The 27,508-nt window shown below is 39.2% G+C and overlaps 2 protein-coding genes across 5 annotated transcripts in view; one reads left to right on the top strand and one right to left on the bottom strand.

Annotated features, from left to right (window-relative positions):
- The first annotated feature begins 247 nt into the window (after positions 1-247).
- Positions 248-10,468, top strand: LOC132679242 (anterior gradient protein 2 homolog). 4 transcript variants are annotated; one of them, XM_060632619.2, is made up of 9 exons: positions 311-373; positions 839-1,001; positions 3,182-3,327; positions 3,575-3,638; positions 3,757-3,809; positions 4,279-4,352; positions 6,624-6,687; positions 9,084-9,167; positions 10,354-10,468. In XM_060632619.2, the coding sequence occupies exons 3-9, from the start codon at positions 3,189-3,191 to the stop codon at positions 10,401-10,403; spliced, it is 528 nt and encodes a 175-aa protein (XP_060488602.1). In that variant the 5' UTR covers positions 311-373; positions 839-1,001; positions 3,182-3,188; the 3' UTR covers positions 10,404-10,468. The 4 variants fall into 4 exon arrangements, with proteins under 4 accessions (XP_060488601.1, XP_060488602.1, XP_060488600.1 ...); XM_060632617.2 differs by having other exon boundaries at positions 839-1,038; XM_060632618.2 differs by lacking the exon at positions 839-1,001 and having other exon boundaries at positions 248-373.
- A 147-nt stretch (positions 10,469-10,615) lies between these two features.
- Positions 10,616-27,508, bottom strand: part of TSPAN13 (tetraspanin 13) — a 38,351-nt gene continuing 21,458 nt past the window's right edge. The window contains exons 2-6 of the mRNA XM_060632616.3: positions 26,045-26,212; positions 25,257-25,337; positions 24,510-24,623; positions 23,166-23,279; positions 10,616-17,795 (exon numbers count right to left, since the gene is read on the bottom strand). Of these exons, the coding sequence (XP_060488599.1) occupies positions 17,721-17,795; positions 23,166-23,279; positions 24,510-24,623; positions 25,257-25,337; positions 26,045-26,212 (552 nt within the window). The 3' untranslated portion in view covers positions 10,616-17,720. The remainder of the gene's footprint in view (positions 17,796-23,165; positions 23,280-24,509; positions 24,624-25,256; positions 25,338-26,044; positions 26,213-27,508) is intronic.

Here is a 27,508-nt window from a genome sequence, read left to right as displayed (position 1 = left end):
TCCATCCAATCATGTAAAGACAAATCAGCCTCCAGGCAAATCAAATGTCTTCATTTAAAGCTTACCTGGATTTGGCACGCTGCCCACTTTCCAAATCTCTTTAACAATAGACTTTCACAAACAGTTAAAAACAGGCACACTGAAAAGCATACCCTTTGCGATGCTATTTTTAAAAACAAGGGACTCTTGAGCTATTTGCTGGGGTAAAGGAAAGTTCCTTTCTGAGTTTGCAACCTGTCCTTACGGGATTAGTGGGTGGGATTGAGCTGTGCTCGGGAGCATAAATAGAGGCTCAGCTGAGCTGGCTCACTAGGAGGTTTGGACCGCAGTGAGGCCAGCTGGCTCGCACAGACAACTGGGTGGGGAAATCCAGGTAAGGCTCCCGACAATAATGTTGGCAGGGCACTGGCTAGAGTGAGTTTGGGGCTCTGATTACCGTGTCAAGTTACAGGAATCAATAGAGAGAGAAGTGCAAGGTAGTTCCCAGGGCAATGAAATGAGATGCGGGGAGGGAATTTCCATCAAAGTCTTACCAGGACCTTTCCTTGGCCAGAGCTGGTGGAGGGCTGCATTCCTGAGCTATTTCAAGGTAATGCTTTCTCCTTTTAGAAACAAGGGGTTTAAGAGTGGGTGAGCTCTAAGAGCTTTCAAGCCTGGGACAGGGCCTACGGTCTTCTGTCACTATGTACTGCTCATCATCTAATGCTCTGCTTCTTTCCCACTGGCTAAAGCACAGTTCCCCAGGACTACGAAATCTCAGCTCAGACTGCCCGCTAGGAACTACACTTGGGAATATTACTGCAGATCAGAAAAATGGTTCTTTTTCTCTGTTGTAAAGATATTCTTGTTGCACCTTCAATCTTGAAATTTATGGGATGGGCTACAAGACAAGAGATGGGCTGGCTTTCCTGAAGCATTTACGAACAGGGACACTGAAACCTCCTGCAAGTTCATTCCTTGCTAAAGATAAGAGGACGGACATACAACCACCGTTTCATAGAGTGTGTGTTTGTATCCAAATTCTCATCATTTTCTATGGTTAGCATTGTGATTTTTTTTGTTTTCTTTTGTTTTAGAGAGAGAGGGGAAGGGAGCATGAACAGTGGCAGAGGAAGAGAGAGAGAATGTTAAGCAGGTTCCATGCCCCGCACAGAGCCCAATAAGGGGCTTGATATCACGGCCCTAAGATCATGACCTGAGCTGAAATCAAGAGTCAGGGGCTTAACTGACTGAGCCACCCAGGCATGCTGGCGTTCTGTTTTGAGGTGGTTTATGCAGGGAATTTGCAGGCAGAGTCCACTTCGCATGAAACCTCAGTAGAATGAATGTCAGGAGTGAGCCCACTGTGGTGTATTTATAAAGCAGGAGTGACATTAGGCTTCAATGGGTCACCCTGCCATAAAATGCATGTATTATGTCAGCAGTTCCAGCCGGTAAGCTGTGCAGCTATTACAAGGGGTCCTGACAGTCAGGCAACAAGAACGGCCGGTGAGCAAAATAGATAAAACGTCTCACCATCAGTTGGTGATTATTTTTTCTAACATAAAGAGGTGCTGTTGCTATAAGTAAAATACAAAATCAAATGTTTGTTGATAAATTCAAAGTAATTATTTGCCACAAAGTAATTATTTGTTATGAACCAACTAACATCTAAAAAGTACAATTATTCTCATGTCAAAGTTCTGTTTTGTTTTGTTTTTTTCTTTTCTAGTGTTAAAAAGATGTCTTTGTACTAAGAAGGCTGGGAATTGTTGGCTATCTGTGTAGAAAATGAAGGAAGCGTATCCTTGCTTTTTGTTTGTCTTTTTTGAGTTAGACGTTTGTGGCTACCTGTGATGGTTTGGATAGTAACTGGTCAGTTTAATCCAAGCCATCATCTGGGTTTGGTAACTTAGCAATGCTTTTTTTTCGAAAACAGCTAACGCTCAACAACAATTTCCACTCAAGCTATCAGAACATGAGAAAGGTCTCCCCCACCCCCAGCTTAAAAATACTAACCATTGGTAATCCATCCTGTTTCCTTTGCAGAATTTATTCAGACCTACACCAATATGAGTGAGATATGTTTAAGCAATTTCAGTCTTTGTCCTTCCTGGAACCCCATCCCCAATTCTGCATGTGATCAATAACTACAGCAACTTGCTAATGCAACTCTCTTTACCAGCTAGCTCTCTCCCTCCCTCACTCATGGATCTCATCTTACCGTTCACTTTCCTACTTATAGGCATCTGCTTTGTAGTAGTGAAGCTTTCCCAAAGAATTAACTGTGAAATACAGGAAGGGAAAAAAAATTAACAAAGAGATACCCATGGGTTGGTTCTCTGTATTATGATTCCCATAGAATATTTTGGGCACTGAAAGACATGCCCACAGTCACCTACTGATACAGGCCCACGGAGAGAGTCGAAGAACTGTCTCAGTAGACTGAACTTGCATCGACATATTTTAGTCAATTCAGAACTAAAAATGGAATTTGAGTAAATGTTAGACTAGGGAGAGAGTTATGTGGGTACAAGTTTTCAGTGAAGCGACAAAGTTGGCAGGTTTTAATTTAAATAAAGATTCATTTTACTTAGATCTTACTCTTTAACGGCAATGTCCCCATTTTACAAGAAGGCTGGAGACGTGTGTATGTTTAGGGCCCTTGTTTCAGGATGGGAAAATGGGAGCCAGCCCTGCAAATGGAAAGATCCATAAGACTGGGTTCTGTACCAACCTCCTAAGCTTTCATCTCTCTGAATTTCAGACTCTTCATCTATAACATCAGGCATGGGTAGTGGGAATGGAGGAGTTGCCCCTAAGGTGCCGTCCAGTACTCAAAATTTCAAAATATAAAGTTTAAATGTAAACTCCTTTAGCTATAAGAGTATATACATCTATCTACTTTCTTAAAAAATATCTATAAACCTATTTCTATACTGTAGGTTTCTATGGAGATCTACATCAGTATACACACACACACACACACACACACACACACACACACACGGTTGTACACCTGTTAGTAGAAAAGTCAATAGATATCCACACTATGTATTTTTAGGAAAATTCTGTGGAAGGTAGTTTTTCATACCAGCTAAGCCTCAATTCCTTTGTATCCCATGGCCGTGATGCAGTCTGAAGATTTTAAAGCTGCTCGTTCCCTTTTGTTTTACTGATACTTTGCTTATTTCCACATCAGATTTGCCATGGAGAAGATCTCAGTGTCAGCATTCTTGCTCCTTGTCGCCCTCTCTTACACTCTGGCCAAAGATATCACAGTCAAATCAGGAGCTAAGAAGGACACAAAGGACTCGGCACCCAAACTGCCCCAGACCCTCTCCAGAGGTAGGAGAGAGCTTCCGGTCGGCTTCCAATGCCACTTAATTGAGAAGCTGAGACTTGTGTGCCAAACATATTTTTGCATGTGTTTCTTCTAAATTCATCAAAGTTTATCAATGTTTCTGCTTTCTCTAAAGGGTTTTATACTTGTTTGGTATCCAGTGTATATTTATCCCAGTCTTCACCATTGCTTTTCAACATTTTTAGTCTGAAATTATAATAGCTTTAAATATTCTGATTCATTTTGTTCTAGGTTGGGGTGACCAACTCATCTGGACTCAGACATACGAAGAAGCTTTATACAAATCCAAGACAAGGTAAAGAGGAGGGTTACAGAGTTCTCCTAAAGCTCGCAAGTGCGCCACCTAGTGATACGTAGCTGTACATGAAATCTTACTCATTAAAAATTACCCAATCGCTCTTTGTCTCTTACAGCAACAAACCCTTAATGATTATTCATCACTTGGATGAATGCCCACACAGTCAAGGTAATTTGTTCTTCTAAATATAATTTCCTTTATAGGCTTTTAGCTTCAGGGCCAAGGTTCAGGTCATTCATCTTTATATCCTTAGCACCTAGCATAGTTGAATGAAACATAACATCTTATGTAGTAAGAACCTATTTTAAAGTAACTCCAGGGGCGCCTGAGTGGTTCAGTCAGTTAAGCATCTAACTCTTGATTTCAGCTCAGGTCATGATCTCACACTTTGTGAGTTTGAGCCCTCCATCAGGCTCAGCGCTGACAGCACGAAGCCTGCTTGGGATTCTCTCTCTCTGCACCTCCCCTTCTGTGTGTGTGTGTGTGTGTGTGTGTGTGTGTGTGTGTGTCAAATAAATACACGTGTTTTAAATTAAAAAAATAAAATAAAAGTACAGTTCAACTTAAAATACAATTGAAAGCAATGCTTTCAGCCACTGATGAAATGGATACTTAGTGATTCTTCTTTGTATTCTAGCTTTAAAGAAAGTGTTTGCTGAAAATAAAGAAATCCAGAAATTGGCAGAGCAGTTCGTCCTCCTCAATCTAGTTGTAAGTTCACTTTTTTCATTGCTGACATTCCTCCGTGACTCATTATTTGAAATCGACAATCTATCTTTTCCTATGCATTCTAGCCACACGGCACGGACTGGGGTCTGTTCCAAATGTCTCCTCTCACAGATTAGAGAGAAAGAGAGAGAGAGAGAGAGAGAGAGAGAGAGAGAGAGAGAGAGAGAGAGAGAAACATAGTTCATTAATAATCTATCTTGCATGCATATGCTTTTATTTAGTGATTAATAATTTTAGCTTGTCTGAAAAATGCGCTCTTGTGGTCAGGATTTTCTCTGTGGCTATAATAATTGGAAGGTTTTTGTCTTCGCAAGCCTCTTCCTGTGCCCCTTTGCCTGCAGTCCTTCTTAGTCCTTGTATCCTCTCTCCCTGAGAGACAGTTTCCTGGTGGTCTAAATGAAATCACTGCACATGCAAAATAGCTTCCCTTCATTCCCACTTTCCTTCACCATCAACACCCCTCCTGTTGGTCAGGCTTTCTGTCTGCAAGTGCTTTCTACTGCAAGTTCTCTCTCTCTCTCCCCCTTCTTTCCAAGTTGACATAGGTTGGCTTCTTCAAAGAGCATTCTCGGGGTGCCTGGGTGGCTCAGTTGGTTAAGCATCTGACTTCAGCTCAGGCCATGATCTCACGGTCCACGGGTTCGAGCCCCGTGTCAGGCTCTGTGCTGACAACTGAGAGCCTGGAGCCTGCTTCAGATTCTGTGTCTCTGTCTCTCTCTGCCCTTCCCCTGCTCATTCTCTCTCTCTCTCTCTCTCTCTCTCTCTCTCTCTCTCACTCTCTCTCTCTCTCTTTCCATCTCAAAAATAAATAAACATTAAAAAAAACAAACAAACAAAGAGCATTCTCATCTTCCTCAGTGCTCTTCCATGGGTTCACTTTCCTCTTTCTAACTTTCAGTATTAGTGACTTGCTGAATCTCTACTTGACATACTTGTCTTTTTCATATTTTATATTCTCTATGGACAACTTCATCTACAGCTGTCTTTAACCAATGCCCACACACTGGTAATCCCCACATCTCATCCAAACACATGACGATTTCCAACTTGTGTGTGCAATCGTGGTCCAGATATTGCATTAGTTAAGCTTAAATTCAACAGGTCCAAGGCTGAATTTATAAGCTTGGTTCAAGATTTTCAAAGAGCTCTTCTTTCATTATTCCCTGTTTCACTGTAAGTGTTACTCTAGATGGCAATCTCCTACTCACCTTCAGCAGTCAAGAAACCCTGTGGTCTAACTGCTACATATTCTTGCTATTGGTCATTTCCCTGTAGAATGAGGACTACTATTTAGTGTCACAATTTTTCTCCGCCTAGTTGACTACAGCATTGCTAAATGGCTCTGTGCCTACAAAATAAGTCCCAGCTAGTCCCACATGGCCATCAGGGTAACGATTCCAAAAACCAAACTGGGGTTATGGTACTTCTTCTAAATCTCTCCAGTTGTTCTTGTCTACTCATGAACAAATGCAAACACTGGCATAGTGTGAAAGACTGATCAAGAGCCAGCCCCAGAAGCAGCTCTCTAGCATCTTCTCTCGCCAATACCTCATGCATCCCCTATATTTCAATCCTCCCAAAACACGTAGTCAGACCAGAAAGTGCTGTGCCTTTCTTCTACCTTTGTGCAGTCATTCCCCACTGTCTGCAGTGACCTCATTTTCCACGTAACCGACTCCTGTTCATTTTTTAAGACTCCTCCCTACTCACTTCAGAAAGTCTTAGTAAAACTTGCACACGGGGCTAAATGTCCTGCTCTGGTCACCCACTGCACCTGAACACCCTCCATCATAACACTTCACTAACTGGATCCTTGATATTCATTTTCCTACCTGTATCTCTCAATTGACAGTGCATTCCTTAAAGGTAAGTGCTATAAGACAAGCCTGTTTGTTTCTGTAATTTCTCTAAATGTGACTTCTGTTTCTTTCATTATTCTATTTCCTATCTCACCCAACATGTCTTCCCAAACATTATAACTCCCTCCATATTCTCACTTCTTGAATGTTTTTCCTCTTGATCCTATCATTCAGTCCTCTACATCAGGTTTTGAATTACAGTCTGTTCTATCTTATTTATTATTTCATGTGTATAACCTGCCTCCCCATGTGTATTATAAACTCTCTGTGGAAGAGATGTGCCTTAGAGTATCTCAAGATGCCTAGCCCTGTAACGGACACATTTCTGGATTAACAAGTATGAAAACAACTAAAGAACAGACCAACTAAAAGCTGTCTTTTCTTTTAATCTTAGTATGAAACAACTGATAAACACCTTTCTCCTGATGGCCAGTATGTCCCCAGAATCATGTTTGTTGGTAAGTAAAAGTGACAGTGAGATTAAGCACACCTGTCATTTCCCACGTGCTGCGGTATCTCTTCTCGACTCCCCCTCCCCATCTCCTATTCAGTCATGGCCATTGCCATTGTCATGCCCTAACAAGGGGTATGACATTCCTTTACACTTCTCAACCTATTTTCATTAGAAAATTCAAGCTTCTGCCTATTTCCTCATCTGTTTCTCATCTGCTAACATTAACTTATCATGTCCTGTCACAAATACATCTGAAAAGGAAGCATTCCCATTAACTCTTTAAATGCATTGCCCATTTTCCTGAATACATCAGGCCTGTAAATACTTATTTTTCATCTGGCAAACTTCCAATTCGTATGTTGGATTTTTCATTCTGACATTTTTGATAATTATTTTGGGGAAAGTGAGGAAGATGCACTGGAATAAAAGAAATCAGAGGAGTCATGCTCCTTCCAGCCACCGGTACTTTTCAGGTGCTGTTCTCTCTGCTGGAAAGGTCTTCCTGCTTCCCCCATGCACTTCCCCCATCACCTCCTCCGTCATCCCTGTCGTTCACTGACCTGGCACAATCCCCACTATGTGCTCTTGTGACATCATGTTCCTCTCCAAGAGTCACACTTATCTCAGTGATAAGTTCGCATTTAGTGGGTGATTGTTTAGTATATATTTTCCCCCACAGTACCACAGCTCTTGGGGGCAGGTACTGTGTCTGTTTCTTCTCACCCTCCTATTTGCAGAATGACCCTCCGGTAGGCTGGCAATAAATATTTGTTAAACGATTAAACAAATGAATTGGGAGTGGCTTTGAACCAAGTCAGAGTGATTTAAGGACACTGTATAAATAAATCCACCCCATGGCAGAGCCCACGCTCACTGAGCTCTAACTCACTATTGGACCATCTAACTCACTAAAGACACCTTAACAGGGGAGAGGAACAAGTGAGGGATATAAAGGAAAAAAGCTGAACTGGAGCTAATAGTACAGATTCCATTTTGTCAGGATTTAGAAAACTGAGAGCCCTTAAACCAGGACTTTAAAGGTCACCCAGTTACATTCTGTGCAGGAGTTCTTTTCATACTATCCCTGTCTAAGGGCATTTTAACCCACATTCAATGCCTTCCAAAAAACCCACCTCAGGCAGCTTGCTTGCTCTTCCAGCTCCGGAGTTTCCACACTGCCTGCATATTAGAATCACCTAGAAGATTTTAAAACTCAAGCTACCCAGCCACATCTCAAACCCGTTAAATCAGAATCTTGCACAGGGGAAGGCATGGGCGGGGGGGGGGGGGGGGGGGGGGGGTGGGGCCGGGGAGGCTGGAGGTATTTCTTAAAGCTCTCTTAGTGGTTCCAGGGTGCAGGCCATGGCTTGTGAGCCAATGTTTGTTAAAAAGCTTTTCTTATGTTAATTTATTACAAAGAGTAGACCGTGTGTTTGTATCCTGTGCACGTAGCAGAAATATAATAGGTTTTAAGTCTTTGTTGAACAAATAGATGTCTGCTTTCTGTAATTAATGTCAGTTGGTACCATTCCAACATTCTGAAATGAAAGACTGCCCACTTAAGTACCAGCAACAGACTCTACATACAAGCATCTGGTTCTCACAGGACCTCTTCATCTGATTTTCAGGACATGTACCTTAAGCTCTTTCAATCTTCTCTTGCAAGACAAGGTGCCTAGACGTGTGTAGACCCTAGTATCTCCCTTTTCGATCCACCTTATTGTTAAAATACCTTTTTTTCTCATTAAGTGAAAAGTTAACTTGAAAGCTTCAAGTTAAATACAAAACATGAAAAAATGGACTTAAACCTATAGGGACATATGTATGCACGAGGGAAGACTCTTAAGTCTTTATTTTTCAAATGTATCCAGATAACAATAAAGTAAAAAAAAAAAAACAGGGGAACTACATGCTTATTTGAACTTCGCTTCTCTTACGGTTGGCATTCTTTACTTGATTAAAAACAACCCTGGGTTCTGAAAACTAGCATTGGATGTGGGTTTCTAATTATCTAGGTTGCTCTTGGTAACACACTGCAATTACCACATAAGCATTTCAAAAGTTTAAAATAATTCTTTAGTAGGGAATGCCAATGTTTCCACCAAAGCACCAAACACCACCCCGAAAGTATGTATTATTGTGTTTTCGAGTTGCTATAGATAGGACAGCAGGGTTCATAACCTTTCCCACAAATAGCATTCCACAGCTGTCAAATGCTCCGGGCCCTGGTTGGGGGACTGCATCCACTGGCCGGGATGCAGAGTGGATGGCATGGAACTCCGTGAGACAGATCACACGCTGTGTTCTTTGCGTGGGCCACGGACAAACACATAGGCTTCCTCACACAGCAGAGCTTACTTGAAAACAGAGACTTCATTCCTGTTTGGTTTTTCTTTGTAGACCCATCCCTGACAGTTAGAGCTGACATCACTGGAAGATACTCAAATCGTCTCTACGCTTACGAACCTTCAGATGTAGCTCTCTGTAAGTGTTACCTCCTGTGAACATATCTATTACTGTTGCTCTAGGAGTAGAGCTCTGGTGAGGAGAATCAGTTTGACCCTAACTAGCCTTGTGCAAATCATACTCACCTAGATCTCATTTATTTTAAATCTCAATGAAAGACTATTTAGATTAGGTATCCTTTTCTCTTGGAGGATTCTGTGACCACATTACCTGCTTTTCAACTTTCCCTCAGGCAGTCTATCCCATAACTCCTACCAAAGAATAAATGCAGTAGTAATTGTTTTATTACAATAGTAATAGTGGTAATCTGCATGCCTTATGTAGTTTTTCCAAAAGATGAAAATGAAATAACGTAGTCCAGTCTGTTGACATTGAGTTTAAGTTTAATTTTAAAGATCAGAAGGAAAGACGGCTCCCAGTAGTTGGAAAGATTCTCACTTTGCCTGGATTTGCCATAAAATGGAAAGACAAGACAGTGCAGATAAAGCACCTCAGTGGGAGACTGTACCTAGTTGTCACATCTAATTAGTCCTTCTGGGAAGAAAGTTGGGCTTTATCCCAAGAACCAATTCTGCTCAATGACTAGTGGCTGCGTAGAACTATATCGCCCAATATGTGAGCCATGAGCTACACATAGCACTTCAACATTCAATTAATTAAAATTCAAAATTCAATTCCTCTGGCACACTAACCACAGTTTAAGTACTCAGTGCACCGGCACTGGATACTTTTCATCATCACCGTAATGTCTATTGAGCGGCATTGACCTAAAATATTACACTGGGAAAGACAGTGTAGCTGCATCTGGGCAGCAGCAAAGATTATCATGGTCCATTGGCAATGCCTCTGGTGGGTGCCGGGAGGACCAGGGAAGCACATTCCAAGCACTGGACATTCTCGAGATAAGAGCATATATCTTAATAAGACTTTGGACTCCTTGAAGGCAGGTATCCTGCCCAGGTAATATCACAGTGCTTTGTAGAAAAGGCATGCAATAAATATTGGAAGAGAACTGGAATGTAAATAAAAGCCATTCACATACTTTTGGGAAAAAATTTCATAATAAGATTACCAACTCTTCACCCTATCATGAAATAGAACCCCATTTAGACAATGAATAAAGTACCCAAGTTTAGGGGTTTACTAGATCTATCAACACAATTGCTGGTGGCATCTTGACTGTGGCAACCTTTTCCCCCATTAGTGCTTGACAACATGAAGAAAGCTCTCAAATTGCTGAAGACTGAATTGTAGAGAAAAAGCAACATCTGCAAGCTTTTCCTTCTGTGTCAGGCCTTGAGACTTAAGAAGATCCTAGAAGACTTTGGAGAATGCAGGAACACAGATGGACACACTGATCAATTAGATCAGGGTTATTGTTACAATAGTTACTTTTTTTTAATTTGAAGTATATATGTATGAAAACAATCTTGCATACTACCATAGTCAGCCATGATTTTTAAAAAAAAAAAATAAATCCTTTTGGGGGTGTTCAATGTTATTTCTTCCCCCAACTTAGTCCTTCAGAGAAAAGCTATTTAATTCATTCACCAAATAGGACTTTTGGACACACAAAATGTTCAAAGAGGAGACAAGAAGACAAACTTCACTGGAGCAATGAAGACCAAAGACAGCCAAAGTTATCACCTCACCTCATTATGTAGTTTGTCACTGGGTGCCTAAAATAGTCATGAGCTTAGTCAACAGAAGCATCAACACAGAATATGTGTTAGTGTAAAAGAATATGTACAAAGGCATCCCAAGAAGATTGGGTACCTAACTGAAGACAACCCCTCCCCACCCAGGTGGGGAACTCCTTATACACACTTTAAGAATTCAATTTTAGTTAGATATTGCACAATTTAACCCTCTCAGAGAAAGTCTCTAGCAGACAGCTTTCTCCATCAGAGCACTAATTCAGTGAAAAGGTCATTCAAAGAACATCTGCACCCTTGAACATACCCTCAAGAAATGCTAAGAACTAGCCTTATGATACATTTGATCTCTCAAAATCATTCAAGAAAAACAGAGTTCTGTGAAGATGCCAATGGCAACATTATTTAAACATACTTTTAAAAAAAGGCAACCTGGAAATATAATGGTTACATAGTTTATGAACTCACACGGCACTATGTTGTCATCTGTAAAAATAAACACTGTGAAGAAACAAAAGGATAAGTGAAAAGGAATTTAGGAATATGTGCTGTAATGGCAAAAGGAGGAAGTGTGTGCACACACAGGTTAGAAAGAGAAGATGCTTTGCTTTAAAGAAACTTTTGCTTTAAGCATATGGAAACATCAGCAAAGCCTGTTCTAACAAACCCTTTCTTGCCATCTCCCTATCTTTCCTTTGTGTTCAAATAAATTTAAGCGAAAGTGTATGTTGACAACCTAACTACACAGAATTGGAAGAATGCTGTAGGTCAAGGGAGTATTATTTCAAACAGCTGAATAAAAAGGTTGGTGGCACAGTGTCAACACAAAAATGGCGCAGCCACTATAAAAAATATATATATATGGCTGTTCCTTACAAAATTAAACCCAAAATTACCATATAATCCAGTAAATCCACTTCTGAGTATGTCCCCCAAACACCTGAAAGCAGGGAAAAGCTATCTGTGTACTGATGTTCATAGCAGCGTTTGTCACATAGTCAGGAGGAGGAAGCCACCCAAATGTCCATCGGTGGATGGATGGATAAACAAAATGCGATAAACACATACAATGGAATGCTATGCAGCCTTAAAAAGGAAAAAAAAATTGTGACAAATACTACAACATGGATGAACCTTGAAAACACTATGCTAAGTGAATAAATAAGTCAGTCACAAAAGGACAAATACGTTGTTTCCACTTACATGAGGTGTCTGGCTAGTCAGATTCACCAACACAGCAAGGAGCATGGTAGTCGTCAGGGGCTGAAGGCTAAGGGGAATGGGTGAGGCAGGTGTTATTGTTTACCAGGTGTGCACTGTGAACTTGGGAAGATGAAAAAGCTCATGGTGCATAGACACCTTTCCAAAGAAGACGTCCAGATGGCTAAGAGACACATGAAAAGATGCTCAACATGGCCCACCTTCAAGGAAATACAAATCAAAACCATGATGAGATTCAACCTCACACCTGTCAGAATGGCTAAAATTAACAACAGAAGGAAAACAAGAGGCGTTGGTGAGGATGCAGAGAAATGAGAACCCTCTCGCACTGTTGTTGAGAATGCAAACTAGTTTGCAGCCACTCTGGAGAAAAATATGGAGGTTCCTCAAAAAACTAAAAGTAGAACTACCCTACAGTCCAGCAATTGCACTATTAGGTATTTACCCAAAGGATACCAAAAAAACAGATTTGAAGGAGTACATGCACCCCAATGTTTATAGCAGCATTATCAGCAACAGCCAAACTATAGAGAAAACCCAAATGTCCATCAACTGATAAATGTATACAGAAGATGAAGTATATATATATATACACAATGCAATATTACTCAGCCATCAAAAAAGAATGAAGTCTTGCCATTTGCAATGATGTGGATGGAGCTAGAATGTATTATGTTAAGCAAAATAAGTCAATCAGAGAAAGACAAATACCATATGATTTCACTCAGGTGTGGAATTTCAGAAACAGATAAATGTATGGGAGGGGGAGAAAGAGAAAAGATGGAAACCGCAAGAGACTGAGGGCTGAGGGAGGTGGGGGATGGGTTAGATGGGTGATGGGTACTAAGGAGGGCACTTGCTGTGATGAGCACTGGGTGTTGCATGTAAGGGACAAATCACCAAATGCTACTCCTGAAACCAATATTGCACTGTATGTTAACTAACTAGACCAGCTTAAAAAGGGGGGGGGGGGGGGGCGGGAGAAAAAGCTCATGGTGATGGTTGTAGAACAATGTGAATGTACTTACTGTCACTTAATTATACACTTACAAATGGTTAAAAATGATACATTTTATGCTATGTGTATTTTACCGCACTAAAAAAAAATATTTTCTCAGTTTTATTGGTGGCCCCATGGCTTAGGTGGAAAAAGAGAAAGTAATTTAGAAAAAAATTTGGTAACATAAATCACCTGTGAGTCATTTACACGGATGTTCAACATGCCTGGTTAAACCATTTTCACCTGCTTAAGAGCTGCAGGCTTCAAATGATCATCTATGACTGCTTAGCTCTGTTTTGGTTTTTTGTGTGTTTCATGCAGTCAGTAATCCTAAGTAGCTTCTAAGGTCCTTATATTTAGCAATCACTGGTGAGCACAGGAGCTGGCGGAGAATTTAAAACATGCTCTGTGTCAAGAACAGAACTTTCTTCAGTCACTCACCAATGAGTCAGAGTTCAAAGTCCAAGTAAAATGAGCCTAACCTTTGAAAAAGCCACTCGTCAAGTTGTGACCTCCTAAACTGTAAAACGCCAAGAACTTGAAAGTAAGCAAAGGTGGTTTCACCCTCCAAGTGATATCACAGTCCATTGTTTACCATATATTCTAACTCCAAGCAATGCCCTCCGGCCCTCATTTGAAAATGAATTCCAAAAGCTGATTTTCCTGAGGAGACGGATGAGAAGTAGCCTGGCACATGGTACAGGAGTCTGATTTTCCCCCTTGCCCACTATCTCCAGAGGTATTTCAGTGACTACAATTGCCCGGTTGTGATCACGACAAACAAGAAGACCTCTGTTCTCTTCTCTCTCTCTCTCTCTCTCTCTCTCTCTCTCTGGGGTTGAATGGAGGCGTGGGGTAAAGGGCATTACTGGATTGCTCCCTTAAAATTGTTCAGAAAGCATTGACCAATAACACGCACTCTAATTACATTTGGCATTGTCAGGTGGAAAATTAACTGCTAGCCCCAAGCATAACAAGTGCATAGCAACTCCATACAAATCCCCTGGAATTTCCAGAAACCTGAAAAACGCGGTACTTAACTTTATTGTCAACTCTAATAATAAAATTGACATGTGAATGATCCTATTTGTACAGTCACAATGTCTGAAAGTGTTTTTCTCTCACAAAATACGGTGTAAAAATGTGATTGTAATTTGTGCAATACCAGCTATGAGGTGAAATCGTCTCATACATTTACTCAGTGCATTTTCAAAAGGACGCATAAACTAAAACAGGGATAAACAAATATTTAAAAACAAAAAAGGTAGGAGGAGGTTTTTGGCTTAAGGGAACTAAGATTTTAAGCCACTCTTCTGGATTCTTTTCTTTTCTCTGCACGGTTGTACTCAGTAGCATATTAGTTAGGCTGAACATGCAGAACTGGTTTTCATACCAAAGTCACTGTTTAGATCACAGAGTATCTGAGATGAATGTACGCTACATGAACTCTGATTTTAGGAATTATAGCCTCACATTTTTCCCTTGTATTAGCATTATATTAACTAAAATTTCACCCTTCATATCGAGGTTGACTGGGCAAATGTTCTAAGAAATAAATATCCCTCTTAATGGAATATGTAAATAGAAAAAAAGAAATTTAAAAAACAAGTGTAGCTTCTTTTTTAAAATAAATGTTAGTTTTAGAAGAGAGGAGCTCTAGAGTCTTGAGTGTGCATTACAGCCGTTTGTCGTAACTCAAGGACTGACCCTGATCTGAAATTCACCCTCCTCTGATGCCGTGTGTTTGTGGCAACATCTCTGTGCACGTAGGCAGTGGCCCTCCTGTAATGCTGGGATCAGCCTGACTTCTGTAGCCGCATTAGTGGCCATCTGGGATTCAGAGGCCTTTCCAGTGGGTTTATAATAAAGTGTGCAATGGGAGCTTTATCTCTGCCTGCAGAACGCAAACAAAGATCCACAGGAGACCTCCCAGAAGAGGCTAGACAATCCATCACCTTCAGATCTGCCCAAGGGAACAGAGGCCCAGATTAATCTAACAAGGCTGCTCTTGGTACTTGAGAATGTATTATTTCTTGAATGGTTAATCATTAGCTACCACCCACTCTTAGAATGCTATAGTTTAGTAGCCCTAAAGATTCATGCTTCCCAGACCCTGATTCGTAATTGGGTTGACCCAAATAAGGTCACTGCAATTAGAGCGCAAACAGGGCTATGGAAGAGCCCTTTCCACATATAATCATTTTGTACCAAGAAAAGTATTACATCAAGAGATACCAGAATCTCAAGGGAACTTCCAAATTTAACAAAGCAAACGAGGAAAATACAAAATGTCTTAAAGTAAAGACAGTGTTCAAAAATCTCACTTGCTTCATGCATCACTTCCAATCTCATCTTATGGGATAAGTAGGAACAATGTTACGGTTGCCCAGGGCTCAATGTGGCATTGAAGGAGAGCAGACTATGCCACTCTTTGACATAAAGATTATTTTGAGCTGATTATTTTTTTAATGTTTATTTTTGAGAGAGAGCATGAGCAGGAGAGGGGCAGAGAGAGAGAGAGAGAGAGAGAGAGAGGGGCAGAGAGAGAGAGAGAGAGAGAGAGAGAGGGAAAGGATCTTTGGATCTGTGCAGACAGCAGATAGCCCAATGTAGGCCTCTAACCATGAGATCATGACCTGAGCTGAAGTCAGACGCTCAACCAACTGAGCCACCCAGGCACCCCTTGAGCTGATTATTCTTGAAAAAAAGAGGACACAGGAGCAGTTCTGCAATGAGAGTAGAGGTTAATCCTTCTTTAAGGAAAATTTACATTTATAAAGGAAATACCTATATGTAAAGGTGTCTCCTTCTCTGCACCAGGAAGAGAATGACTCTAAATCGCAAGAAAGGTAGCAATGTAGAAGTCACTGACCAAAACCCATTTTACAAGACGTGCCTTTGTTTACACTGCTTTTCCTGTTAACCCCTGTAACTATCCTTCCCTCCAATTTCCACCTCCCAACACACACCCCTTTCTTTAGTCTTTAGCTAAAGACAGTATTTAAGATGATGTCTTGGCTATCATGGGGAGTTTCTCAGTTTTCGGGGGTATTTCCTATGTATACATAAGATATTCATGTTAATAAACCTGCTTTTCCCTTGTTGATCTGACTTTTCTTACACATGGTCTAAGACAAGAACTCGGAAGAGCAAAGGGAAAACTATTTTTCCTTCCTTACAGTACCATGGGAACTGCACAATTTGGTTTTCTTGTAAGATCACCCGGTCTTCCAGAGTCATAGAGGTGACACCACCACCAAATGCTCTAAAATTCTATATATCGACCATTTGCCCCCTTTCTTGGCCTAAAACCCATCGCCGTGACAATTACCAATAAAAGACTATATAGCACATAGAATGCAAGAACTTATGAACTGTCAATAACACGAAGGAACTTACATATTTTCCACAAATAAATACGAATGACTTCTCTTTTTAAAAAAACGCTATGGAGAATTCTCACTGTGGAGAAAATATTAAACACTGAAACATTTCAAGAAAGAATGTGGGGAGGACTACCAGTAGACATCAATGCTGGGAGTTCATTTCCATGGCTAGATTATACACTACAATGGCAGGACTGGACTGTCGGTCAGAGCGAATAAAGCAATAAAGAAAAGAATTCCATTTCACTGAATTCATTTAGCAATTCTTCCATTAATTTAATTGAAACATTCACACACAAAGAAAGGTTTCCATTCTTTAATTTTTTAACATAATCTACAGAACCACAATACTATTTCAAATTCAAATTATGGGAGCTCACATTCAAATATGCTTGGATTTGACGAGTTGCTGTCACAATACTGAGAAAATTCATGAAAAAGGTATTTAACAATTTGTAAGATAATCAAATATCTTTTTGCTACATGGGCCAATGCATTAATAGTAACTTGTTTAAAAACGCAGTCTTTTGGACTTCAAATTATTATAAAAGAATAAGAAGGTTACATAGCTAGACTTTCTCAATTTCCCAAACTCATTACATCTCGAAACCTGAAGCAAATGTTACATACACATCAGAACATTCATGAGACCATTTCTCCTTTGTACTTACCTATAAGAATCAAAAACTAAACCACACGTTCCTAAAGACATAGCTATTTCTAGGCTACATTAGTGTAATCATAAAAGACTACTGGAACTAAATTATCACTTTTATGTTAACAATTTTCACAATACAGCTTTCCTAAAAAGACAAAAAAAAAAAAAAAAAAATGGGGGAATTTGGATTTCCCTTACTGAATTTAACCTAACAGAATTTCACCCTTTCTGGCTTTAATAAATGTCAACTCTTCTTTCCAGTAGGAACTATCTACACAGCACAGTGCTACATACAATTAATTATTCCAGTGAGATGTATATTTAGATTTACAATATGATCAACACAATCGTGCCATACAAAGTTTTTCTGCAGGTAAAAATGCTAAGAAAGGCCACAGTGGACAGTGCCAGACACTGTGAATACAGTAGATTACAGGTACCACTGAGGTTCAGAGGAGACCACGAGTATCTAATTTTTTTCAGCAATGGAAAAGGAAAACATTTAGAGAAACGTAAGAATAAAAATATATAATTCCACTGTCAATAATGTAACTTTTCAGATACTGCTTCCTTAAACAGGCAAATTAGCTGAACTTTAAGTTAGAGAAAGTGAACAAGATCAGAATATGAAAGATGTTCCTTGTTTTCGCATCAAAGGAATGCACTAGGATTAGCACGAGGATCTTTCTGGTTCCTGTATCTGTAGGTCAGCCAAACACCCAGGATCTGGAATGGAAGAAAAAAAAAAAAAAAAGAAAAAGAAAAAGAAAGAGAAAGTAACAGTTGCATATATTTCTTCAGTGCATCAATACATAATTCTGGACCTCTGAAGCGCTTTGCATTATTTGTTCAAAGAGGAAGAGGTTTCTTTTTTCCTTTTAAAGTGCAGTGACTAGCCCAAATTAGAGGCCCTGAGAACAATTACTATGACTACTGTGGTAGGCCAAATAATGGCCTTCCACAGATGTCTGCAACATAATCCCCAGAACCTGACAGAATAGGTAACAGGGACTATGCAGATGTGATTGGGTTAAAAATCTTGAGACAGGGAGATTATGTGGGTGGGCTGGCTGATGTAATCATAAGAAGGAAGAAGGACAAACAAAATCAGAGTCACAGAGAAAGGGTGATGTGATGACAGATGCAGAGGGGACAGACAGAGAAAGGATGCTGCACTGCTGCCTTCGACGATGGAGGCGAAGTCCACGTGCCGCCTTCAAAGATGGAGGCCACGGCCACAAGCTGCACACGTAGGAAGTTCTAGAGGCTGCCAAAGGCAAGGAAACAGGCTCTCCCAGAAAGCCTCCAGAAGGAGTCTGCATTTGACACTTCTGACCTCTAGCAGCATAAAATCATAAACCCGTGTTGCTTGAAGCAACTCCAATCGTGGTTGTTAGAGCAGCACTAGGAACCTATTACAAACACTGAATTTTCTGGATAGCTAAAATATCACATATTCTGATAATTCAGAAACAAGCTGAGTTGAGGGAAAATTCAGCAGTAACAAAAACCCCACAGTAACAAATTTTGCTAATGGAGATCAATAAAAAATGTTACAATTCCTACCTCCCGAAAGGCACAAAGATCCGTAATTCTAGAAAAGTACTAAGTTGTTATTGTGCTGTTTCTTACACCAGGTTTACCAAAGCGTTAACCAACATAATTTTTTTTTTAATTAAGAAATGTGTTCATTCTGTTTCTGCCCTCTCAAAGTTGATTTACTTAAAATAATCAAAAATTCCTAGACTGAAAAGATATAAAAATTTAACGGAACAAAATGAATTTCAAATTATATTTTCCACTTTATTTTTTTTTTTTTAATTTTTTTTTTTCAACGTTTTTTATTTATTTTTGGGACAGAGAGAGGCAGAGCATGAACGGGGGAGGGGCAGAGAGAGAGGGAGACACAGAATCGGAAGCAGGCTCCAGGCTCCGAGCCATCAGCCCAGAGCCTGACGCGGGGCTCGAACTCACGGACCGCGAGATCGTGACCTGGCTGAAGTCGGACGCTCAACCGACTGCGCCACCCAGGCGCCCCTATTTTCCACTTTAGATCTGTAAAAACTTTTCACCTAAATTTTGTATATTTGACTTCATTACTACTCATGAGCCCTCTAAACTAGTTCTAGAGAATTATGATCACTCCACAATTTTCTCCCTTACCACAATAATAACCCCGGTGTTGTTATAAAATTGACGACCAGCACTGATTAGTTACAACACATAAGAGCTGATGGAACTACGATCACTGAGGTGAATCAAGGAAAAATAAGTCTACTTTAAGGAAGTGGAAAGTTTGGGTTGAAATACATACGACAGGGAGAGAAAAGGAATTTACTTAACACACCAAGAGTAGTTTGTGACATGCTCTGTTCTTCACACTTTACAAATTCAACTTCCCAAACACCCTACTTGATGAGAACAATCATTATCCTTATTCCACCAGCAAAGGAACTGAGGCCAAGAGAGGCTAAATAACCGAGTGCTGGTCACACAGGTCATGAGTGCTAGAACCGTGGTTCAAACCCAGAGTGATGCTCTCAGTGTTTGTGGTTGTATGTGAAATCTGATGTGCTGAAGGCCATTCTCAGGCTTACATTCCACCTACCACTTTAACCAGGCTGGTTGTTACAATGCTGAAACATTTACACACCCGTTGTCAAAGAGCAACTCCGTGGACACCCCCCAACCCACCCAAGCATCATTTCCTTCACTCTGCCTCAGAAATGCTGCACATGGAAAGAGCTTTTGGTGAGAATTTTTGCGGTTTTAATTTTTTTTTTTTTTAATGTTTACTTATTTATTTTGAGAGAGAGAGGGAGAGACGGGAGGGCAGAAAAAGAGAATCCCAAGCACGCTCCTTGCTGTCATTGCAGAGCCCAACACAGGACTGGATCCTGCAAATCAGGAGATCATGACTTGAGCAGAAATCAAGAGTTGGATGCTAAACTGACTGAGCCACTCAGACGCCCCTTAAATATTCTGACTATCAGCCCTGGATATATGCCGATAGTGTATGTTACAGTTCTTAGGGGAAACAAAGCAAATGGGTAAAATTAGACCCTCATAATCGGAGGCCACATTTTACCAAAACTTAATTCCTCCAATTCAGCTGTGACAAAATGAGACAGTCTCTTCTTTTGCCTTATTATTGAGCCACTATCTCATCCCTCATTTCCAGGGAGTTTGGAAGGGAGGCCACACCCAAAGTGCAAAAAGATCAAAGTTAGATAATGGATTTTAAACTTACAAAGCTGCTTAAAATGATTTGAAGATTTTCAAGGGTAACTTTGACTAGAAGGGATCATGAACTCAGCTGATCCTAGAACCTACGTCTAGAATGGAGGTCACCAACATAGAAATTGTGTCATAAGCCTATATATTATGCTTTATGTTTATTTGTTAAATATAGAAAGACAAAAGGTAATATGCCAAAATATAAAGATTGGTATTTGTAATTTTAGTTAGTAAATACATGTAATTTTTCATCTTAATAATTTTCTGTATTTTCTACAGTTTCTACAAAGAACGTGTGCTAACCTTTTAACTTTGTTCTCAGATTCTAAATGGTTTTTTTAGGGTTTAAGTTTATTTTCAGGCATGATAAATAGTTCAAATCAAATCATTCTGTTTCACCTATGAGAGGAAATCATTGGTTCGGTTAGTTAGCCTCATCCCTATGATTCAGTGAAATACCGAATACAACAAAAAATTGAAAAGTGAGAGTACCCATAAAATATTTACTATCCAGAAAATATCATGTGGGATAAATTATTTTTAAAATCTCTAACCAGGTTTCAAAGGACATGGTATATAAAATATAAAGCAAGAGTCTATGAAAGAACAATGTCTTCTTAGCTCTTAGATACCTAAGACTCAAGAGTTTATATTCTTAACAGAAATGATAAACAAACAAACAAACAAACAAACAGTAGGAAGAGGGATGAATAGGTAGAACAGAGAAGACCTACAGGGCAGGACAGCAAAAAATATTCTGTATGATATTATAATGATGTAATTATAATACATGTCATTATACATTTGTCCAAACCATATGATGTACAAAAGTAAACCTTAACATAAACTATGGACTTTGAGTGATTATGATGTGTCATTGTGGGTTCATCAATTGTAACAATGTCCCACTGTGGTAATGGTGACAATGGAGGAGACTATGCATGCCTACCTAAGGGCAGGGATATATGGGAATCTCTGTACCTTTCTCTCAGTTTTGCTATGGACCAAAACCTGCTCCAAAAAAATAATAAATAAAGTCTGTTTTTAGAAAAAAAATAGTTGGAGCACCTGGGTGGCTCAGTCAGTTAAGTGTCCGACTTCGGCTCAGGTCATGATCTCGCAGTCTGTGAGTTCAAGCCCTGCATCAGGCTCTCTGTGCTGACAGCTCAGAGCCTAGAGCCTGTTTCAGATTCTGTGTCTCCCTCTCTCTCTGACCCTCCTCCATTCATACTCTGTCTCTCTCTGTCTCAAAATAAATAAATAAATAAACGTTAAAAAAATTTAAAAAAAAATAGGCATAATTGAAGGTAGTGTAACCTGATGAGAGGAAAACGGAGCTGCTCAAAAGAATCAAATTCAGGGCACCCGTGTGGCTCAGTTGATTAAGCATCCAGCTCTTGATTTCAGCTCAGGTCATGATCTCATGGTTTGTTTTTAAATAAACATTTTAAAAAAATAAAAAATAAATAAAGAATTAAATTCTCAAAATAAATCCCAAAATAAAAAGGAAACCAAGTAGCAAAATCCTGATAATTGTTGAATCTGGCTAATGGGGTAATGGAGATGGCTCATCCCGATTTTTTTCTATCTGTATTTTTAAGTTGTTTCATGGGGAAAAAAAAAAAGTCATACAGATTAAAGGAAAGGAAGAAATAATGCACAGAATTGTTTTTAAACAATACATCAATTTTCTTGTCCGATGTCACAACCAACCCACTAGACAGCTCTTTCTTGAGAAAAAGTGAAACAGAAAAAATGCTTAGAATAGGAAGAGATGTCAGGGGAGACTTCTTTTAAAAAATGAATATTAACCTTAGTCTTTATCTCCACTTTGTAAATAACAGCCAAGTGTGAATTTTTTCTTCTCACGAGGAGAAAAAAAAGGAAACTGAAAACAATAAAATATATAACATATATACATGTATATAACATATAAATATATAATATATGTAATTATATTATATATACAATATATAATATATAGCACATATATAATGTGCTATAGGGGTGCCTGGGTGGCTCAGTCAGTTAAGTGCCTGATTCTTGATTTTGGCTCAGGTCATGATCTCACGGCTCATGAGTCTGAGCCCCATGTCAGGCTCTGCATTGACAGTGCTGAGCCTGTTGGGGATTCTCTCTCTCGCTCACTCTCTCAAAATAATGTATGAGTAAAAAAAAATTTGATACATATTGCCAACTCAGCTTTATCAAGAAATGTCCACAGAGACTGAGAATTTAATAAAGACGATGCAAAAGGAATTAGCATTCCTCTACAATTATCAAACAATATGAGTGTGGTTTTGCTTACAGACACATATATTATCTGTAACTGGATTAATATGAAAAATATATTAATACAAGTTATATAAATAAGAAATTAATAATACTGTTTACCTGTAGGTTTTGGAAGGCTAGGAACAATGGAGGATGGGTTTGGAAGGCAATTTTTCAAAGCTTATCTTTATATGTGTATATGTGTGTGTGTGTTATATACTATATATATTAAACAGTATGAATGTCTTACCTATTTCAAAATTTAAAATTATAACTTATCATACAACTCTATAAATAGAAGAGACTCTAGAAATAAACCAGTCCAAATTCATTTTATTAGTTCATTAAATTTTAAATGATTTAATGATGAAGCATCTCACCCTGTCTAAAGTTCATGCTAGATCTGTGAGGTCTTCTGATTTCAAGCCAGGGTTCAAACAATTATAATACTAAGTCTCAGTGAAAATATTCATCGATACATTCCAAAAGTTAAGGGCCATGCTAAGGTAAAATGTAATGCTCTCTTGCCATATAAAATGGATCCCTACGACAAAAGTGGAAAGATAGCGAGTTATTTGCACATACCTCTGTGAAGCTGAAGAAGAGGCCAATGCCACCAACAAATCTCAAAACCTCTCCAGCATATTTTCCTATTATTGGAGCACACAGTGAACATGGGTGGCTGCTTTTGACACAGCTCTGTATCAATTTAAATTAAAAAAAAAAAAAAAAGAGGACTTTTATTTCAAAGTACAGTTATAAAAAGCTGATAAAAATTGAACCCACATAAAAATGAGTGGCTGGAGTATTATATCCAGTCTGGGCCTTGGCTATTTAGTACTGTCCTAAATTCTTAGATGGCTCGCACGATTCCCACCCCCAGTGTACACACCTTGAGTAATCACCCCCCTTGACTGTGGATGGGATTTGTGAATACGATAGACAGTCACTCCCATGTTTGTGGTGTGTTACATAAGATATCATCTTAACAGAATGGAAATTATCAAGCTGACTTTGATGCTGCCATATTGTGAGAGCAAGAAAACGGGACCTAAGTCCTACAACCACCAGACAGACACCCAATTCTGCCAAGAACCCACTGAGCTTGCCAGAGGACCCTAGGCCTCTGATGAGACTGCAGCCTTGGCCAACACCTTGATTTCCCCCAGGGGAGATCCTAAGTGGAAGACCCAACTAAGCCACACTCACGCTTCTGACCCATGGAAACTGAGATAATACACGGGTGTTGTTCGTGTGTTCCACAGCAGTAGAAAGTTGATAATCCCATGAAAGAGGCCTCATTGAGGGACAAGCCAGTTCAGGGCTCAGAGAGATGTTATAGGAGTTTCCCCAAAATTTTAACACATGTGAACTTCCTAGGAGAGCTAAGCTCCAACTCCGACCTCATACAGGGGTCTGGCCTGGGACAACAGTATGGCTCTAATTTGTCCATTGCGAGCTCAGCTCCCACACAGAAGGAGCATGAAGTTGTAATGGGGAAGGAGGGAGGGAGGAAATAGGATCCACATATCCTTCCCCCGCGACATTTAAATGGTTAAAAAGCACAATTTAGGATAGACAGGTCTCCTCCCACTACCCTGATATGCTTCAAAACCAAGATATTTGTACGGCTCCTCTGCATCTTGAAGGCAGATGGGCTCTTACTTTTCTTTCACAACTTGTTTTAGGAAGAGAAGAATGGGAATGAATTAGGGGCAGAACCAGAAACATCTGTGTCTGGCAGGGCCACGGGATATTTAGCACTCTCAGCAGTAGATACTTGAGGACAAATGATACAATAATGTCCATGGTATATGTAAAGCATTTTAAAAATACAACTGAGCATCAGAAAATCCATTTCTTTCATGGTAATCATTATTCATCTGTATGCAATACATCTCCAAAAAATACATTATGCTTTGTACTTACAGCCAGACAGGTGTCATTTGGGTTATAAGTTCGAAACCCACAGCAATTTAAATTTCTCTGGATGTCATTTCGAGCACTTGCTGTATTGTTCCAACCAACTTCGAGAAGCTGACCCTAGAAAATGCATTAGTATATGCATTAAAATGTGTTATCCCTGGACAAAATGTATAAAGCTAGAGACTGCAACTTTTAATACTGAGAGTATCTAAAATAAATACTCTTTGGAAGACCATTAGAAGTTTTCAAAGGGCAAGAACTGAATCTGCAACAAAAATTAAAGCACTGTGTCTATCCCAAGAATGAAAAGTCTCAATTTTTACATGCATTTTTTAAAAAAGCACTGAGTTCAAAAAATTCTCAGACTGAAACAAGACAAATTTTCCATTGCCCCAGAGATCCTTAGTCTTTTACCAACTAGAGTTTGGAAAGCGTAGTTGTGAGAATGGAATCACAAATGTTTCACTGCATAATGGTGGGGAAAGACTGGGTGAACATCTTTTAGTAGTAGCACTTTTTACCCAGGGAAGGCAAAATTCTACTTCGAGGATGCAAAAAATAGCAACACCTGATGGTGTCTCAGGGCGCCAATCAGCCCCACGAAGGCAATCGGGAACAAAAGATGTTAGGTATGTGGAGTGAAATGCCATTCTGAGCAAGAAGTTACTTTATATTCCAATCATTTCTCCCCCTTTTTTCTTGCACACCCTATGTGGCCTAACAAAGCTGGAGATAAATGCCTTTGCTTACCTGTTGCTCCTCGTTCAGGGCTAAGCAAGCACATGATACAGAAAACTGAACAACGAATACGAGTAAGAGAATAATCATGTACTGAGAACTGAAGTTAAGGCATTTCTTGATACTCTTAAAATAATATAAAATAGAGGTACTGACAACATCAGAATGTACTAGAAGGGATTCAATCAGAAAACAGAACAAATGGCACCTAGAGAAAGTTCAAAAAGAAGACACACGATTGTTATTTTCATTAATACACTGTAGGTATAAGTTCATAATAAAAAATACTAATATTTAACTAACAGCTGATCTACCAGAACTTCATTTAGATTATAATAAACATTTTTACATGTATAAAACAAGAAATAAGTATAGATAAACATACGTAAGATTTCTTACTATTAAATCTAAAAAAACAATCACTGAAATTCTCAACCAAATATTAACCTTCTAGAAAGGGTCTATAGGTCACTGAATCAGTTCAACGGAACTTTGAATTTGCAACACATAAAGAGGACTATACTGAACTCTCAGAATACACTCTTCACGATGTGAAAAGGAGAAAATGGAAACATATGAACATACAGTAATTTCACTGTTAAGAAACATTCCTAATGTTGATTACACAACAAATTGTTGTGATTACACAACAAATACACATAGGGCATGCTAGGAGTTGCTGTCTGGCAATTAATTTCCTAATGATAATTCCAAATCCGTTGTAAGTTATCTAAAGAATAATCAATAAAGGTAAGAACAAATTCAATTGGGGTAAAAATTCGGCTTTTAAAAAAGGATACAAAAAAAAGCAACACCTGATGGTGTTTTACAGCTCCAATCAGCCCCACCAAGGCAATCAGGAACAGGAAAATGCCCACTGCAATGACGACGCCGACCACCCGGAGGCTGGAAATCAGCCCGAAACCAATGCCCCATGCGGCAATTCCAATTAGCAACAGACTAACCAACTGCAAAAACAACCAAAAGGGCCAGGGATGGGGTAGGGGAAAAAGGAAAGAGAAACAGGGGAGAAAAACATCAATTTATAGAATAATATCAAGAACATTTTTCAGTATCTTGCAAATGACTGCTCATACTCAATACTAGAATACACCCAAATCTTAGTAGATAATGTTGTTTTAACAAATCAGTCATGCTTTAAAAAAACTAATAATAATCTATGAAATTATTACGGAGAGTCAGAGGTCATCTGGTTTACTAAGCTTTATATGATTTCTCCCTACGCTTTTGAAATAATGGCATATGAAGAACTTATCAATGCCAATACATCTCAGTCCAACATGTTGATTTCTTCACATGGTAATCACTTATGTTTCCTTCAAAGCCCAGTTGCACTGTAACCTTCCCCATCCCTAATAAACTCTGTTCTTTAAATATGGTTCTACTGTTCCCTTGAACACACTCACATTCTGTCGCCAAGCCTGTCTCTCCTGGGAGACTCAGAGCACCTTGAGAATGGGCTCCCATCTTCTTACCTGTCTATATCCCTGAAACCTATCTCAGAACCCAGGCCTTATGAACAGTCCAAAATTTCTCAAGGAACTGTTGAAAATAACTTCTTTAGATGTCATTATGTATTCTATTTGAATTCAGACAGTGAAAGATCATTAAAACTCTTAGGACAAAAACAGTGTAAGAGACTTGCACTATTTTGAGTAAAATGGCATTGTGAGCAAGAAGAAATTATTTTACATTCTAATCATTTACTCATAAAATAAAATCAAGTGAAGAGGTAAGTGAAACTTACCTGTAAAACTCAAAGTTACAATTACTTCTTTAAAAGAGCAAATAAAGAGCATGCCTTAAAAAGATTATGATGAACTGATAGAAGATAAAGCTCAAACAGGTATGTGGGAGGGGTGGGGTCAGTGTTGTGGGGCAGGAAGGAGACAGTATCTTCAATTCAATTGGGAGCCAACCATTTCTTGGAGCAGGTGACAGTGTAATACAATTGAGAGGAATCAAAATACATAAAATCATAAAATATACTCCTAGCACCATTTCAAGACCCAATAAAATTTGTTTTGAAATATAAATCAACAGTCACTCAAATGGATTTTTATTCAAATATTTTATTTTCCATATGTAAATACAGTTTATTAACACAAATTTTAAATATCCTGGTATCTAAAAATTCTTACACGTGTCGAGACACAAGCAAAGCTGCCAAACATTGACAAATAGGACACCTATTTGTATTTTTATCCATTTATCATAAAGCAGAACTTGAGAAGGAAAGAAAC

This window comes from Panthera onca, chromosome A2 (genome assembly GCF_046562875.1).
Source record: "Panthera onca isolate mPanOnc1 chromosome A2, mPanOnc1 haplotype 2, whole genome shotgun sequence".
NCBI classification, from domain to species: Eukaryota; Metazoa; Chordata; class Mammalia; order Carnivora; family Felidae; genus Panthera; species Panthera onca.
This window is presented reverse-complemented; position numbering and strand designations above follow the sequence as displayed.